The 15,690-nt window shown below is 44.1% G+C and overlaps 1 protein-coding gene across 3 annotated transcripts in view; it reads right to left on the bottom strand.

Moving 5' to 3' along the window:
- Positions 1–802: 802 nt before the first annotated feature.
- MAPK9 (mitogen-activated protein kinase 9) overlaps positions 803–15,690 on the bottom strand; it is a 42,521-nt gene continuing 27,633 nt past the window's right edge. The window contains exons 6-12 of one of the 3 annotated variants that reach the window (XM_080922979.1): positions 14,011–14,176; positions 13,093–13,164; positions 8,790–8,972; positions 7,458–7,582; positions 6,493–6,556; positions 4,620–4,688; positions 803–3,635 (exon numbers count right to left, since the gene is read on the bottom strand). In XM_080922979.1, the coding sequence (XP_080779105.1) occupies positions 3,493–3,635; positions 4,620–4,688; positions 6,493–6,556; positions 7,458–7,582; positions 8,790–8,972; positions 13,093–13,164; positions 14,011–14,176 (822 nt within the window). In that variant the 3' untranslated portion in view covers positions 803–3,492. Of the gene's footprint in view, positions 3,641–4,619; positions 4,689–6,492; positions 6,557–7,457; positions 7,583–8,789; positions 8,973–12,664; positions 12,737–13,092; positions 13,165–14,010; positions 14,177–15,690 lie in introns of all 3 variants that reach the window. The other 2 variants (XM_080922980.1, XM_080922978.1) reach the window with 2 other exon arrangements.

Genomic DNA, 15,690 nt, shown 5'->3' with positions numbered 1-15,690 from the left:
AGCTTGTGGTCCCACACTCTGAGACACAGGATGGGACCAGCTCCTAACAAATGGTTGTAACACAGCCTCCCTCCCATACCACAGATAGATTTAGCTGCATGGGAACGCGATTCCCACCCTACCACTGCACTACCTCACGTCAATGGAAACCTCACACTTAAATTCTCAGGAGCAGACAGAGGGTTGTCAGGAGCCTGCTGAGGAGTCGATTACACACTGCCTCTAGATGTGAGTACCCCTACTACAAAAAACAAAACCCCATCAAAGTGTCACCTCATTGACACGGAAACAGAACATCTCAGTTAAGAAGACCATTTTGGAGCTGTCTGCATTGGAGGTGGCAGCTCAAGAGAGGACTTTCCCAGTCTAGATCTTAATAAAAGGCTGGTGCCGACCACAGAGTGTTTCTAGTCCTGACGGAAAGGGGATCTTGCTACTCTGTAGTTTGAAGTTTCAAACGTTCTCAGTGCTTGGAAGCGAGTGAATTGTCATCCCGACACAAAGCCACAAGTACACAGGCACCGTGATTGGTTCAGGATGTATACATAGAGACAGCTTGGCAGGTTCTCCTGGTTACGTCTTGTGAGAACACACGTCACCAATATTCCAACCATACGGTACAATTTTTTTAAAGTGAAAACATACTCCTGTTGTTTTGAAAGCGGATGCAGAGGTTTGCAGAAGCATCTCAGTGAGCACTTCTAACTTTGAAAACACTTCCGAATGTCTGAAATTACGACACTTCAACATCTATTCGTGTTAAGTTTGTAATCAAATGCTTATGTGGAAAGATACAGTCAATCAATTGTCACTTTGAAACACACAGGAATTGGACATGCTGTACATTTTCTCTTTTAAAATGTAGTTTGTATTATTTTCCACCAGTCAAAACACATAATATACTTTATTATAAAACATTAGGCAATGTTACTTTTGAGATATGCAATCTGAGAGGTCACACCTGTACTTACTACCAGCAGGAGACATCAGGAGTCATAGCAGACAGACTCACACACCACTCAGCCCAGATGAAACCAGTGTTGGGTGTTTTTACTTTACATGCAGGTCCTGTCTGTCAGCAGCAAGGGCCAACGGAGGGCTTTCTCTGTCTCCCCGGGGCACAGCCTGGCCTTGGCTGCAGGCCCAATGCTTGAGGCACTGTGCAGCCGTCCTCTGAGGCTGCTCCTACCCTGGCTGGACATGTCTGCCCTCCGGACCTGGAAGGGGTAGTCATTCCACTTTTGGCTGAAAATTAAGCCAACAACAACAAAAACTAACCTAGTGCAAATTCCAGATAATCATTACTTATCTGGTTTATAAAAATACATGTCCAAAATAGTGACTTCCAGGGTGTGTACAATATAAATTACAAAAATAAAATAGAAAAGATGAAAAAGTTGAGCACATTTTTCAGTTCTTCATCCAACATCGGCATTTGCCTACAGAGGTCAGTTCGAAACCACTCGCATTGTCCCAGACCCTGGCAAATCTAGGCTCAGGAGGGAGGACCCTGAAACTGGGGTGAGGTATTTCTTTGGGGCTCTGTGGCCAGTCATAGGTGCACTTGCCTGATGGAGGAGGGTCTTGACACGAGACCCTGTCCACACCAGCGCAGGCTCCATCCACAACAGACTCCATAGGTATGCAGAGGAAGGGGAAGAAAGCCACCCTTTGAGGGCATCTGTGTCCACCCCCAGCTGTCTCCTGTCCGAGGGACCAGGGTGAGCCTCTATCACAGCAGGCTCCCCTTAAGTGTAGGGCAGACAACACAGCTCCTTTCTGTATTTCCTCCTTACATTTAAAGAGTGCGTCAGAGGGAAGAGCTCAGTATGATGCTGACCAATGGGATTTCAGGCTCCAGGGGCCAATAACCTGAAGCCACAGGCAGGTGTCTCTGTCCCACCCACACTAGCCTTTCCACTCTGTACCTGAAAGTGTCCATATATGACATAAAGCTAATCCTTATTTCAGATCAATGTTGTTCACTAAGGGTTCCAATGATCAGACCATCCATTAGGTTACAACTGGTACAAACAGAATCATGCATTAGATGGTACTTTTCATAAAAGTTCTTATCAAATTTCCTCCTATAACACACTCCATAGCTCCCAAAGTAACTGAACACAAGATATGAATTGTTAACAAAATAAGCTCATGGGAGAAAATGCTCTGAGCGCAGGTAGCCAAGATATGACCATCCCAACTCCATTTCTGCAACAACACAGAGAACTCAGCATCTTACCAAATCTTGAGTAATTTACAGATCAGGATCTGAAAGTATCAATTTCAGGTGAGCAGTTTTAAATCAGAAAATGTTCAAGAATGAACCCCTACTCTCTAGAATATTTCTTCTGTGTTCTTCTGAATGTTTCTAGAACATGTGAGGAATTCCCTTATAAAAAGGAGATGCCCCCACAAAATGGAAAAAGACTGCAGCGAACAGGTACAGTGAGTAAGTAAGCCTGGTCTCCGAGACCACGTGCCCTGGCTGGACGTGGCAGCCTCTGTCAGACAGAAGGAGAGACTGTGAGATCCAATCACCTTTCACCTTAAAAAAGAGAGGGAGCAAAGTATGGGCGGGCTCAGGGAAGGGGGCACCCTTCAATGACTGTTCTGGGGTAGCCACTCCGTCAGCTCTACGCCAACATTGGGCAGTAGGCGCAGGAATCTGCAGCTTCATTCTATTGAGATGGGATGCTCTGTGATAAAGAAGGACCAAGAAAAAGGAGATGTGTGGGCAGGATTCAAGGTGACGTATGCCTTTAAGCAGCATGAAATACGACTTGGAAGCCTGTCATGCAGAGCTGTGTGAAGTACCCACAGTGGGCAGTTAAAGGATACAGAGTGTCTGTATAAAGCAGTGGTGATTCTCAGCCTAAAACATCACAAATTTAAGAAAAGCTGTATTTTTATTTATTAAATAAATTTAATTATATTCCTTCTGAAATACAAAAGATAGAATAAATCATACCATAAACTGTGTAAGATATGACAATGTGATGGTGGCCAATTAATACACATAATCTATTTTTTGTGGACAGACATCAAATTACTAAAGAGGATTAGGAGATAGATTATTCTAGAAGCAGAACTACCTGGAAGATTATTTGGCATTTAAATACTGATTCCCAAAGTGCTACATGGACGAGTTCAAGCAAGCATTTGTGGTCACATGCAGAGTCCCCACGGCTACACATGAGCTGTCACCACAGACACCACACAACTGGAGAAAGAAACTCAGCTATTCTAATTGCTCACCTGAAATGATCTTGAACACAATTTCTAACAGTGTGGTTTGTACTTTTTCTTCAGACATAGTCTGCCTCATTTGTAGTCTAAGCAGGCAATCCTATTGGAACTGAGCAGGGGCAAGGCATTGTGTTTCTTACATGCAGAACATGGAGTTTGTCGACTTGGTTCCATCAGCTCCCATGTGCTCAGGGCCATGGAAGCGAGAATTCCTTCACAGACAAGTGCGCCGTCTCCCACGTATCATCGGCAGCCTTCCAGGGGTCCTGTTGAGGCATCGAGACTACTGTCTGTGTCTGAGGCCAGGGTGTGCTCAGTGGACATGGATGAGATGTCATTGATGGATGACGACTGAGAAGGAGTAGCCTTGCTGCTTACTGCTGCATCTGTGCTAAGAAAACCAAACGGGATAGAATCTGAGGCACAGCATCCTTGCCTGCCAGGTGTGGGCTTCAGCCACGTCTCCAGTCTGTGCTTTGCATTTCCTGATCCTAATGACCAACAGAACCAAGGCTGCGCAGCTAGACTCTGAGCTTCTGGGGTTTTTCCTTGAGCCCTTTTTTGGTTCACTTTCGAAACAATCTTGGGTTTTCCCTACAATACTCCCCCACCACACACACACACCCTGCCCGTGGGCTATGTGTACGTGGTCACATATGACCATGTTGATTACTTAAATGATATACCTGCTAACTTCAAATAGATCTTAAAAGAAAATGGATTAATTTATCCTACAACTACCACAAGAGGCTTAGGCCTGAGAAGGATTCAAGTGTCATGGACATTTCATCTCCAACAGACATAACCTGTCTATAGAAAAAAAAAGCATCAGGATTCAAATCAATCTTTTGTGATAAAAATGCTTTCTAAAATATACACCCAAAAAGGTAAGTTTAGTGCCTACTATAGATTTGATTTTTGTCTAGTAAGTCAAGAAATCATTATCTTAATTTCAAAGGTAAATAAAGCCATCCTACCTCCTACTACCCATGTGTTACTGTGGCCTGAGCAAACTAAAGCACACAGATCTTAGGTCTGCACTAACTCCCTTCTTTCTTATAAACTCGATGGACTGGATGGGGCTGAGAAAAGAGGGCCACACATTTTGAAAACTCTTCGAATCCAATCCCTTCCTCTCTAGACAGAGCTGGCAAAGCTGTTTCAAGATCACAACAGGAATGTTTCAAATGTAGTTTAGGGCCTGGCACACAAAAGAACATGAACGCAAAGTCACTGTCACTAGCATCAGGACAAGCAGGAAGGTAATGTCGCACTAAAGTGGCCCAAGTGACATTAACATATCATTACCATTTATAAACATTGAATAGACAAAGAAAACATTAAACAACAAAATTAAAGCAATCACCAACCTGAAGGCTGGTCTTTGACCCCATTCTTGCTTCTTTCTTCCCAGTCCATCACTTCTTTATAAATTAGTTCTTCAGAGAGAAACAGAAGTAAAGATACTTAGGTCATTTCCTGGGCACCAAACTCTGCCTCCAGATCCCAAGAGCCACACCAGGCCCTGGGATGCCTCAACTTCCTTTGGCTATCACATGTTATTAAGAGTTCACATTAGCAGCATACTGTAAGCATATACTATGGTTGCTGCCATGGTGACTGTGTGCATGAGAGGGTTACTGGCATGCCAATCTGGAAAGTCTATGATCAATGCTGACCTGTACTGACTATGGCCCTTAGTTACTATTAACCTGTTTCCAAGTCATAATGAAAGCTTCCAGCTTTTGCTTCTTTGCTAACCAACTTAGTTTACTGTACTGTGTGGTTCATCCTGAAGTGTTAGTAATACCTTCTTACCTATTTTTGGCAATTTCCTCCAAACTAAAATTTAAAATACATAATTGCATGGCTTAATATATTGCAGCCAATCACATGTCCCATATCTGGGCTTCCCCCAGATCTGCATAGAACCTTTGTAGGAATATGTGGCCTATATAATGGGGTTTGCTCTAAACTCCCATGCTATCCAGAAGTGTGATACACTTACTGACTTCCAGGCCACACATCAGTATGTGATGATAGAAGTCACATGAAAAATCCTTGTGTTTTACATAAGCAAATGATGATGTCACACATATTCTACTCTAACATTGCAAGTGTCACAATCATTCTCAGCTGGGAAGTGGGAAGAGAGGACACTGGGGCTTCTGGGTTTCAGGGTCCTTCCTAAGAGGCTCGTATGGATAAGTACTAAAAAGCATGTTCTGTAGAACTATGGAGTGTGTTCTGGTGGACTATGAAGTGTGTTCTGTAGAACTATGGAGTGTGTTCTGGTGGACTATGAAGTGTGTTCTGTAGAACTATGGAGTGTGTTCTGGTGGACTATGGAGTGTGTTCTGTAGAACTATGGAGTGTGTTCTGTAGAACTATGGAGTGTGTTCTGTAGAACTATGGAGTGTGTTCTGGTGGACTATGAAGTGTGTTCTGTAGAACTATGGAGTGTGTTCTGGTGGACTATGGAGTGTGTTCTGGTGGACTATGGAGTGTGTTCTGTAGAACTATGGAGTGTGTTCTGGTGGACTATGGAGTGTGTTCTGGTGGACTATGGAGTGTGTTCTGGTGAACTATGGAGTGTGTTCTGTGGACTATGGAGTGTGTTCTGTAGAACTATGGAGTGTGTTCTGTAGAACTATGGAGTGTGTTCTGTAGAACTATGGAGTGTGTTCTGGTGGACTATGAAGTGTGTTCTGTAGAACTATGGAGTGTGTTCTGGTGGACTATGGAGTGTGTTCTGGTGGACTATGGAGTGTGTTCTGTAGAACTATGGAGTGTGTTCTGTAGAACTATGGAGTGTGTTCTGTAGAACTATGGAGTGTGTTCTGGTGGACTATGAAGTGTGTTCTGTAGAACTATGGAGTGTGTTCTGGTGGACTATGGAGTGTGTTCTGGTGGACTATGGAGTGTGTTCTGTAGAACTATGGAGTGTGTTCTGGTGGACTATGAAGTGTGTTCTGTAGAACTATGGAGTGTGTTCTGGTGGACTATGGAGTGTGTTCTGGTGGACTATGGAGTGTGTTCTGGTGAACTATGGAGTGTGTTCTGTGGACTATGGAGTGTGTTCTGGTGGACTATGGAGTGTGTTCTGGTGGACTATGGAGTGTGTTCTGGTGGACTATGGAGTGTGTTCTGGTGGACTATGGAGTGTGTTCTGGTGGACTATGAAGTGTGTTCTGGTGGACTATGAGATCGACACAAGTAAGGATCTAAACAAGCCACTCTTACCTTTCCACTCTTCAATCGCATGCTCTCTTTCTTCCAACTGGGCATCATAAATTTGAGGTGGTGGCTGAAATGATATGTCAGGTCGATAGCTCAAAACTTATGGACCAAGCTGGGAAGATAACACTACTTATAATGTTTTGAGTTTATTTATGGATTTAGATAAATTAACATGCTCTAGATTTTTTTTGTAAGCATGATATGTTTTATCAATTAAAAAAAACAATTACAGAAAGTTAACCAAAAGTAAGCTATCAATAATAAACCTCAATAATCACATGACCTCAAAATGTTCTGCAGACATTGCCTAAATAAAATTGCATGAATAATAGGCAGCTCTGAGGTCCAGTGTGTGGGAGCTGAGTGAGGTGTGGTCTTTCTTAGAAGACACTTCCAGTTTACAATTCTTCATGACAGGACACCCATGCCCAAGCCACAAGCTCATGAATGGAACATTCCGTAACTTGGTGTTCATAAATCTGATTCTTTCGCTATAACATAACGTTGCAATGGCAGTTTGGTCTGTACCCAGGACACAGCAGTCTCCACCCCTGTCACGAACACCCACTGTGTATTTCAGTCATAGCTAAAGATCATTCACACAGGGATGCTATGAAGAAACACTTAAAAGGGTAAGATGCCCAGATGGGGTGGGAGATGTGAACTAATGTGTCACCTGGGAAGGCTGTGTAGACTCCCTGATGTAGGCAAAGCTCATGGCCCAGTGCCAGGCATGAAGCAGATGCTTCATAAATTATTACACACCAGCTTTATAAACGTAAGGCCAGCATAACCACAGTACACTCCTGAGCACTCTGTGGCTACAGCCCCCGCAGCACGTGCCCCCAGGAGCACCAACCTAGGCCTCCGGTCAGGGCCCTAAAACTAACAACTCGTTATCCTCATGTAGCCATTCTGGACTTTACAGTGAGCCCTCTACACAGACACTTTTTCCAAAGAGAACTCACCGCTTCTGCTTCAGCAGGGTCATACCAAACAGTTATATACGGGTGGCGCAAGGCTTCGTCCACGGAGATCCGCTTGTCTGGATCAATCACTAACATCTTCGATAACAGATCTCTGGCTTGACTTGCTAGGATGTAAACAAATGATGTACTTACGTTGCTACCGTGGAAAAGAGGAAACCACACAACAAAGAATCAAATATGTGACTATGGAGGGTACAGAGAGACATGCTGACTTCAGAAAATGTTTAAGAGGTTCAAGAACAACACAGCTCACAACCCTTACAAGTGGAATGGCCACCATTACAAACCGGGCTTTCAGCAAGTGAGCTGGGGATTCTAGGCAGCCTCAGACCAGTGTCCAGACCACCTGAAGCTATGAAGCCACAGCCCAGTAGGACTGTGTGGCCAGGAGAGTGGACACCGTTCTTTTTGTCACATTAGAACAAATTAAAAGCCTTCAGAGTAGCCCACAGTCCAGAATATAGCCCTGCAGGCACCACTGCTTTGCTGTATTTTTTTTTTTAATCTAGAGGGCTAGTAGCTAAGAAAACAACCAACAAGCTAATTATTAATTAGCTTAATTTCTTAACTTAATTAAGAAGGCTCAATAAGGGCTCAGCAATGAAAAGCTTACATGTACAGCCAAGGAAAAGCCGGGGCTTTTGTGACCAAGGTGCTGTTCACCCTGGCATAGAGGACAGCAAAACTGTTGTTTTTCCTCAGGTGACCGCGCTCTAGGAAGGACACAGAAGAGCTGCAAGGGCCTTTCCCACTAGGCCACACTCAATGGTTTCTGTCCAGAATCCTTACTGAAGTACTCTTTAAATCTGAAATTGTTTTGCATTTGGATTGGTGACATCACAATATGGGTTTTGTGTGTTGTATATCATGCACATGTTTGAGTGTGGGTAAGACGTACTCTGAGGCTAGAGGGGAAGTTGGCAGTCTTGCTTTATTGTTTTTCCCCTCATTCCTTTACGACAGGGTCTCTCACTGAACTGGAAGCTCCCAGTTCCCCTAGACTGGCCGGTCAGCAAGCTTCCAGGATCCACTGGTGTCAAGCCCAGAGTGTGGGTCACAGGCGCCCATGCTTGCTTGCACTTTCCAAGGGATGCTGGGGACACAGACTCCAGTCCTCCCACTTGCAGGGCACTTCCCACCAGGTCTGGAAGTCTGGTGGCGCTGTTGTAGCAAGGCCAAGACTCCTGGACTTAGACGCTTTCCCTCTGTGGTGCCCTGGAACCTCTATTTCCATCACTGCACCTCCTAACAGACACGGGCCTTAGCGTTCAGACGTTAGAGAAACAAGTGCAGGAAACAAGAATGCCTTACTTTTTATTTTGTCTCGTTCGGACTCTGATGGAAATATCCAATCTGGAAAGAGCTCTTCGAATTTGATTCCAGGGTACTTTGGTCTATTTTCCACATAATTCCTTACAGTTGGCTGAAGTTTCTTCATGAACTCTGCAGATGGTGTTCCTAGCTGTTCAATAACTTTATTCCATTGATCAATATCTAAGGATTCTCTTGAGGAAAATACAACTAAAATGCTTCATAGTCATAACATACAATAAATACTCTCAAGCAAAGGAAAATTGTATTTATATCTATGAACAAGTAACTAGGCTACCCTAGAGGATCAGCAAAAACCTTCTGGAATAATATTTTCTAAAACACTTAACAAAAACTCTTATACTCTGCATCTTTAAAAAGTATGATCATGCTTCATTAAGTCAATATACTCTATGTTTTCCTATTATAATTCAAAATAAAATTATGACAGAAATGATTCAACCTATGAGATAAATGATTAAACACAAAATAAATAAATGTCACATAAGCAAACTGAAATCAATGTTTACACTAAAGCGACCTTAGATTTACAGGTCTCTACATGTAGAGAAAAGAGCTTGCAAGATCAATCTGACCTTTGTCCAAGCTGGGCTGCAAAGCCTGTATGACAGGCTGACCAAGGAGAGTCCGGAGGGGGTTCGGGAGGGGCCTGGGTCCTGGCCTATCCCACAGACCATACTGCCTCCTGAAACTGCCTTAGACAATGGTGCTTTCACAGCCATTCTGTTTCTCTTGGCACCAGTCCCTGCCTTCAGCATCTAGTACTGTGTTCTTTCTTCCTTCAAAGTACATGACCTGAGGCTCAGTCAGCTTATACTGCCCAGGCAAGGTGCTGGAGTCTGTCCTCAGAGCAACCTCCTCACTTCTGGGCAGCTGACACCAGCCTTGCCTAGTTCTCAGGGTGCTTGTCACATTTAGGATGACTGGGACGATATCTGTGGAAAGTGACAGTGAAGCTGTAAACAGGTACACGAGACAATGAGCTATGAAATCACATAAGCAGAAGCTTGGAGTGTAGCAGATTTTCTCAGAATATGTGTTTATACCACCAGGGAAGTACCAGGGGCAGCCACACAAGCTAATCTGGAAGACCTGCTCAGGAAATGGGTTCAGAGTCAAAGCCCGAGCAAATCTTCCTCCTTCTCTTCTCTGTTCACACTTTGCCAAGTCAGAATGATGCATAATCTTATCTAAGTGCTTAGCCAAAGAGGACAGCTGGCTCACGTGTGTCCCTCTCTTATACTTGAGCACCTCTCCTTCATGCTTGTGGCTCACTGTGGAGACTAATCACAAAAGTGCTGATACCCCACCCCCACATCTCATGCTGCTTAGCACGGAGAACCATCTGGGCTCCTGGCTAAAAGCCAAGCCCACCTACCTCACCCTCTCACCTACTGAAGGACAATTGTCTCTTCTTGTTTTTTGCTGTTCCAACCCCAACATGATCCGTACAGGAACCTTCTGTTGCCACTCACACATGATGCTCTTCCACGTTAACAGCAACCACTTTCCTTTGACATTCCCAGCCCCTGCTTTATGAGACCTGCATCTCTAATTCTTCCCCCTTGTCCTCCCCAGAACGCGCTCTCCTCAGGACTCCCTTCTCAGTCGTCTCGAGAACTGTTTCCATTAAGGTTCCCAGAGACACCACTAAACCCAGTGGTTAGCTCTGAGTTCTTTCTCCTTTTCCGTAGTTCTGGAGCCTTTGCTCATCTCTTCAGTGCTTAGTACCACTCCAGGCCCCCGTGCTATCAGCAGACCAACATTTCCAGTTTCTTTATTCCACATCTTTCCTTTGAATCCCACACTTCTTAGATTAGATACTCCAAATCCAAAGTTGGTTAAAGGTTAGGCCCTCAGAACAAATGCAGACTCCAGGCCCAACCCTCCCATCAGTGCAGCTGGCCTGCTGTGAGCCTCTCACTCCTCCTGTCCCAGAAGATCTGCCCTCACGTCATCTTGGCAGTGAACCTTATGCCCCATCACTTGGATGAGGTACCTAGAAATAAGTGGGAGCAGGTACTCAATATACATGTCTGGCTTAGTGCTACAGGGTCATCTTGATAGGTGACAGGGAGGTGGCATGGAATACAGGTGAGGCTTACCTGAGAAAGCGTGGTGGGCTTTCTAGGTGGGTAGAGCACAGGTTTCATTTAAAAAAGAAAGAAAGGAAGGAAGGAAGGAAGGAAGGAAGGAAGGAAGGAAGGAAGAAAGCAAGCATATCCCAGGGAGATCTGAGTTTCTCTCGGATGCACAGCTGCCGTGGGCGCTGTCTGAGCTTAGGCTTCTGCTAGCCTGGCTCAAGTGTTTTCTTTCTCACAAGCCACCATGAGGAGAACACTTACTTTTCTACCAACATCACAGCAAATCTCTTGAGAACCTCAGCTTGGTTTCTGGAGCCTTTCTAGAAATTGTTCAACTTTTAGATCTAATCTTTGAAAATGTAAGCAAAACTTCTTTAGAAAAGGATGTTAATTTTCATGTGACTTTAAAGCACTTTAAGTGACCTTATATATAAAACATCAACTACTGCTATTGTGACATGTTTTAAGTTCTAATTTAAAATTATTAAAGTATATGCAAAAGTACATACATTTTTCTTTTTTTAATTTTTTGGAAAAATTATTAATAAATAAAAATATAAACAAGAAATGTTATTAAATTATTCTTAACTGACATTTCAGCCTTGCCCACTCCTGACAAGTCCACACAGTGTTTCTAAGTCTCTGGCTGTGGAATGACTCAACTTTCCCTTTAGTTGATTTTACTTGTAAAATAAAGCCTTCCTTATTTATAACTTAGTACAAGTAAGTCCAAGGTAAAGTGATAAAAACAAGCCAGAGAGATTATTGGACAGAAGAAAATGCTCTGTTTAACTTGGCAGGTTTTGTAACTGATGAGGAAGACGTGAAAGAGTGAGTGGAATAAGTATCTTCATTCTAAGCTCAGATTGTGAGGAACTCATAGTTTAAGAAAGTTGTCTTCATGAAATTATAAACATTAAAGCACTTTTTGTGAGGTACATACATTCCAAACCCTGACCACAGAGCCTGGTTTCTCTTGAAGCCTGGGTCTGCTAGCAGACAGAGGACACTGTACACTTTTCATGACAAAAACAAAATCAAGGAGCAGTGGAAATGGAAGGGTTAGAACACAAATGGAAAGCATGAAGAAGCGTGTTCGCGTGGAGAATGAGAAATGGAAGAATGCACAAGGGGTCAGAGCTAGTGCCCTAGGCTGTCTGCTCCCTTTCCAAACCCTCCCTGCTGATGCGGACTTGCTGACCACAGTGCTCATCTTTTGTTTAAATTTACCTTCTCCAGTGTCAGACACCTTTCTGCCTGGGGTCTTTAGGAATGTCTATAAGATGTCAACAAAGTAACAGAGACAGGGTAATATATTCCTTCTGATACAGGCTTCACTTAACTGCATGGCCCGCCTCAGCTCTTACACCATTAGCTAACAGAACTGTCTATGACTTCAATCACACATGCATGTTAGCCTATTGAGTTTAGACTGCCCCTTTCCTGGTTAATTAACAGAATCAACTAACTTATAAAATAGTATTTTCACTTAACTGTCAGAATATATTTAACAAAGATAATAATTTTACACATCTAGCTATTTCTGATAAAGAGCTAATATACCTGGCTTAGATTAACAAAATTGTCACAGGTATTTGAGTAAAAGCAGAAAACTGAACCGCTTGGTCTGGGACACCCCTTTAAAAAGAAGACCCCTGAAAACACAGTCCACATTCCGACAGTTCCTTCAGAGTGTTCAGTAGGTAGGCGCAATCATGCTGCCCTTGGCATAGAAATCATAGCCAGGGTCAAGGCTCTGGGGAAGGATACGGTCAGTACCTTGGAAAATCACACAACCTTTCACCAGCTCTCCCATGATGCAACCCACTGACCAGATATCAACTGAAAATAAAATGAAATGATAAAATTATGAAGTGTCATGAACAAAACAAAAGTGAGGAGGAAGGGCTTCTACCAGTGTACTAGACAAACAACATGGAAGAACCAGTGGCTAGCTAAGGGTACATTTTTACACAATATGAATGACTGCTGACCTCTCCTTCAGCCTTCAGTTTGCAGCAATCTGTAGTTTTAGTGCCAAAGAATCCAATACTTTACAGCTTAAAAAAAAGCAACAAATAAAAAACCAGACACAGAAAGTGCTAATGAACATGAAATCCTCAGGGCCACATCCCACAACCCCAAACCCCGCCCCAGCCTCCAGGGCCAAGTGCTGGGTCTGTCCCTGTGAAGGATACAGTCTCTTCCTGGGAACAGGACTTTATGGAGGACCATTTCTGCCATGATGCATCCGACAGACCAGATGTCCACTACCAAATACCAGGTGATTAAAGACAACCAGAGAGCCCTGCGCCTCTGTTTCCAAACCACCCCCAGACATGGGCAGCAAATACTCATCGGGTGGAACTCCTGTAAACTCCCCGAGTAAGGCCCCGCTTGAGCACTGCTCTGTGGTAACTGACCTCCAGCGTGGACTGAGCATGGGGTCTGCCTAAGTTCTATGCTTCAGACAGGCAAGGGAGAGCTAACCACAGGCAGCCACCAGAGGACACTGCGCCTCTCAGAGCAGGCGACAAAGTCTGTACAAAAATTCATACTAAAACTCATCTCGGAAGACTTTAGCAAAGTCCTTCTGTTGTTCTTTCATAAATAGTCACATGAATTTATTAAAAACTAAGGTTTGGTGTTTATTTAGTTGACACAGCTAGAACAAGTCAAGTTTTCATCTAAAAATCAACTTTACATGAAAAAAAACATGGTACATTAGTCCACTCATATTAGGATGTTTTTTTTAAAAAGGAGTGAAACCATTTATAGTGTTGGCAACCAGGGTAATGAGAGCACAGAGGTCCAGTGCTGTGGATGATGTGGGCATGCCCACAGGGAGAAGCACAGAGGTCCCAGTGCACAAGACCCTGATCAAACATGGAGGTTCAGCATGGTGACACATGCCTTTAACCCCAGCACTTGGAAGGCAGAGGCCGGCAGAGTTCTATGGCAGTTTCAGCCAAGTTTTGGAAAAAACAAAAAAACAAAACCGACGAATGGAAAGACAAAATCAACAAGTTCTTATGTGTGGCATCTGTGCAGCACATGCCAGTGACAATGGGAACACTACGTGATTGTTTAATGTCTGCAGTCCTGACTCTACTTACCATTCTCTTTGTAGCCCATGCCCAGGATGACTTCTGGAGCCCGATAGTAGCGAGTTACCACATAGGGAGTCATCATAAAGTTGGTACAGGCTGTCCGCGCCAGGCCAAAGTCTAGGATCTTGAGGGTACAGTCTGATTTTACTACAATGTTGCTAGGCTTCAAATCCTAGAAAAGAAATTGTTCATGCATTTAAGTGAGTCACAGCATGCTAACTACACAATTTCACACCAACAAGGGTTTGTGAGGTGAGCAGCTCCTGAGGTGTGTGAGGACGGGAAGGAGGGCAGATGGAATAGCACCATGGCTTCTGAGACCCTGCCTTTAAACAAGTCAAGTGGCCTCCCAACCACTTGCTCCTTTGCTTAAAACCTGAAAGTCTGTAAGTCCCTCACATAACATGAAATGGCATTTGCATATAACCTACACACACAACCTGTGGGACTGTCTAACTCATACCTAGAGGATTATTATACCTATAACCATGCTACTGTATAGGAACAATTACATACAAAACTCTGTGTTCAGGACAGATGAAATGTTTGTCCCACTAGCAGGCCTGAGCATGCAGACAGACATGAACTGGCAAGGGTGCTTACTGCAGCACTGACAGACATGAACTGACAGGGGTGCTTACTGCAGCACTGACAGACATGAACTGGCAAGGGTGCTTACTGCAGCACTGACAGACATGAACTGACAGGGGTGCTTACTGCAGCACTGACAGACATGAACTGGCAAGGGTGCTTACTGCAGCACTGCTTTTAAGAAAGACAAATGCAGTGCAGACGCAACACTGGAAACCACTTCATCTGTCAATGAGCCGAAGAGAATGGGAAACAGCCCTGGTCCAGACCTTACCTGTCTAAAACCTGTGGTGATGGGAACAGCTGTCTACTTTACTGCCATCTGCTGGGCAGCTAGAATAATTAAAAATAAAGCTCAGGGTGTCTGTGCGAGGAGGAGCAAGCATCCCAGCTGATGTCTGCCAAAGGCAAACTGAATAAAGAGGTCACTGAGGTTCCTCAGCATCCCAACACCATGGACTCTCTCCAACCAGCTTCACAATACAGAGTCAGCATTTAACTATCTTGTGACTGGAAGACTCATTTTGAGTGCCAAGCTGGCAAAATCAAGACAACTGCTTCTTCAAATGTCGAGGGCCATTCAGACACAGAAAACAAGGAACCCAAGTGAAGACATGACAGCTGACGTAGAGCGTGGCAGTTACTACACACAGCAGCCATAGGGTGGTAGCCAAGCTACACCCAGAATAGGTAAGAACAGAAAAGCCAGGTGTGTGCACGCACATGTGCGTGTGTAACCCTGATTCAATCGCCAGACTGCTCATTCGAATTCTCGGACTGAAGAGATGTCCTGGGAAGGAGGATGGCAAGAGGCCAAGCGTCTACTGTTGGATTTCCCTGGTCCTTGCTCAAAGGTGACAGGTGGCTGCAGAGTGGGGTAAGGAGTGACTGGAATTTTAAGGGTGATTGGCTACAAGTTCTCAGGGTATGCTGAGCTGGAAAAGCATAAACATCACCACACCTCCTCCACTTGGGGGAGTTTGATGAAGGCTGGGTAGTAAACGGAGTCTGATCTAAATCCCCTCAGAGGTTAGGGTGAAGATGGAGATTTAATACAGATCTGGGAAAATTGCAAGAGTAAATATCTCCATCCAC

The sequence above is a fragment of the Micromys minutus genome, assembly GCF_963924665.1.
Source record: "Micromys minutus genome assembly, chromosome: 10".
Classification (NCBI taxonomy): Eukaryota; Metazoa; Chordata; class Mammalia; order Rodentia; family Muridae; genus Micromys; species Micromys minutus.
The sequence above is the reverse complement of the archived record's forward strand: the minus strand, read 5'-3'. Positions and strand labels throughout refer to the sequence as shown.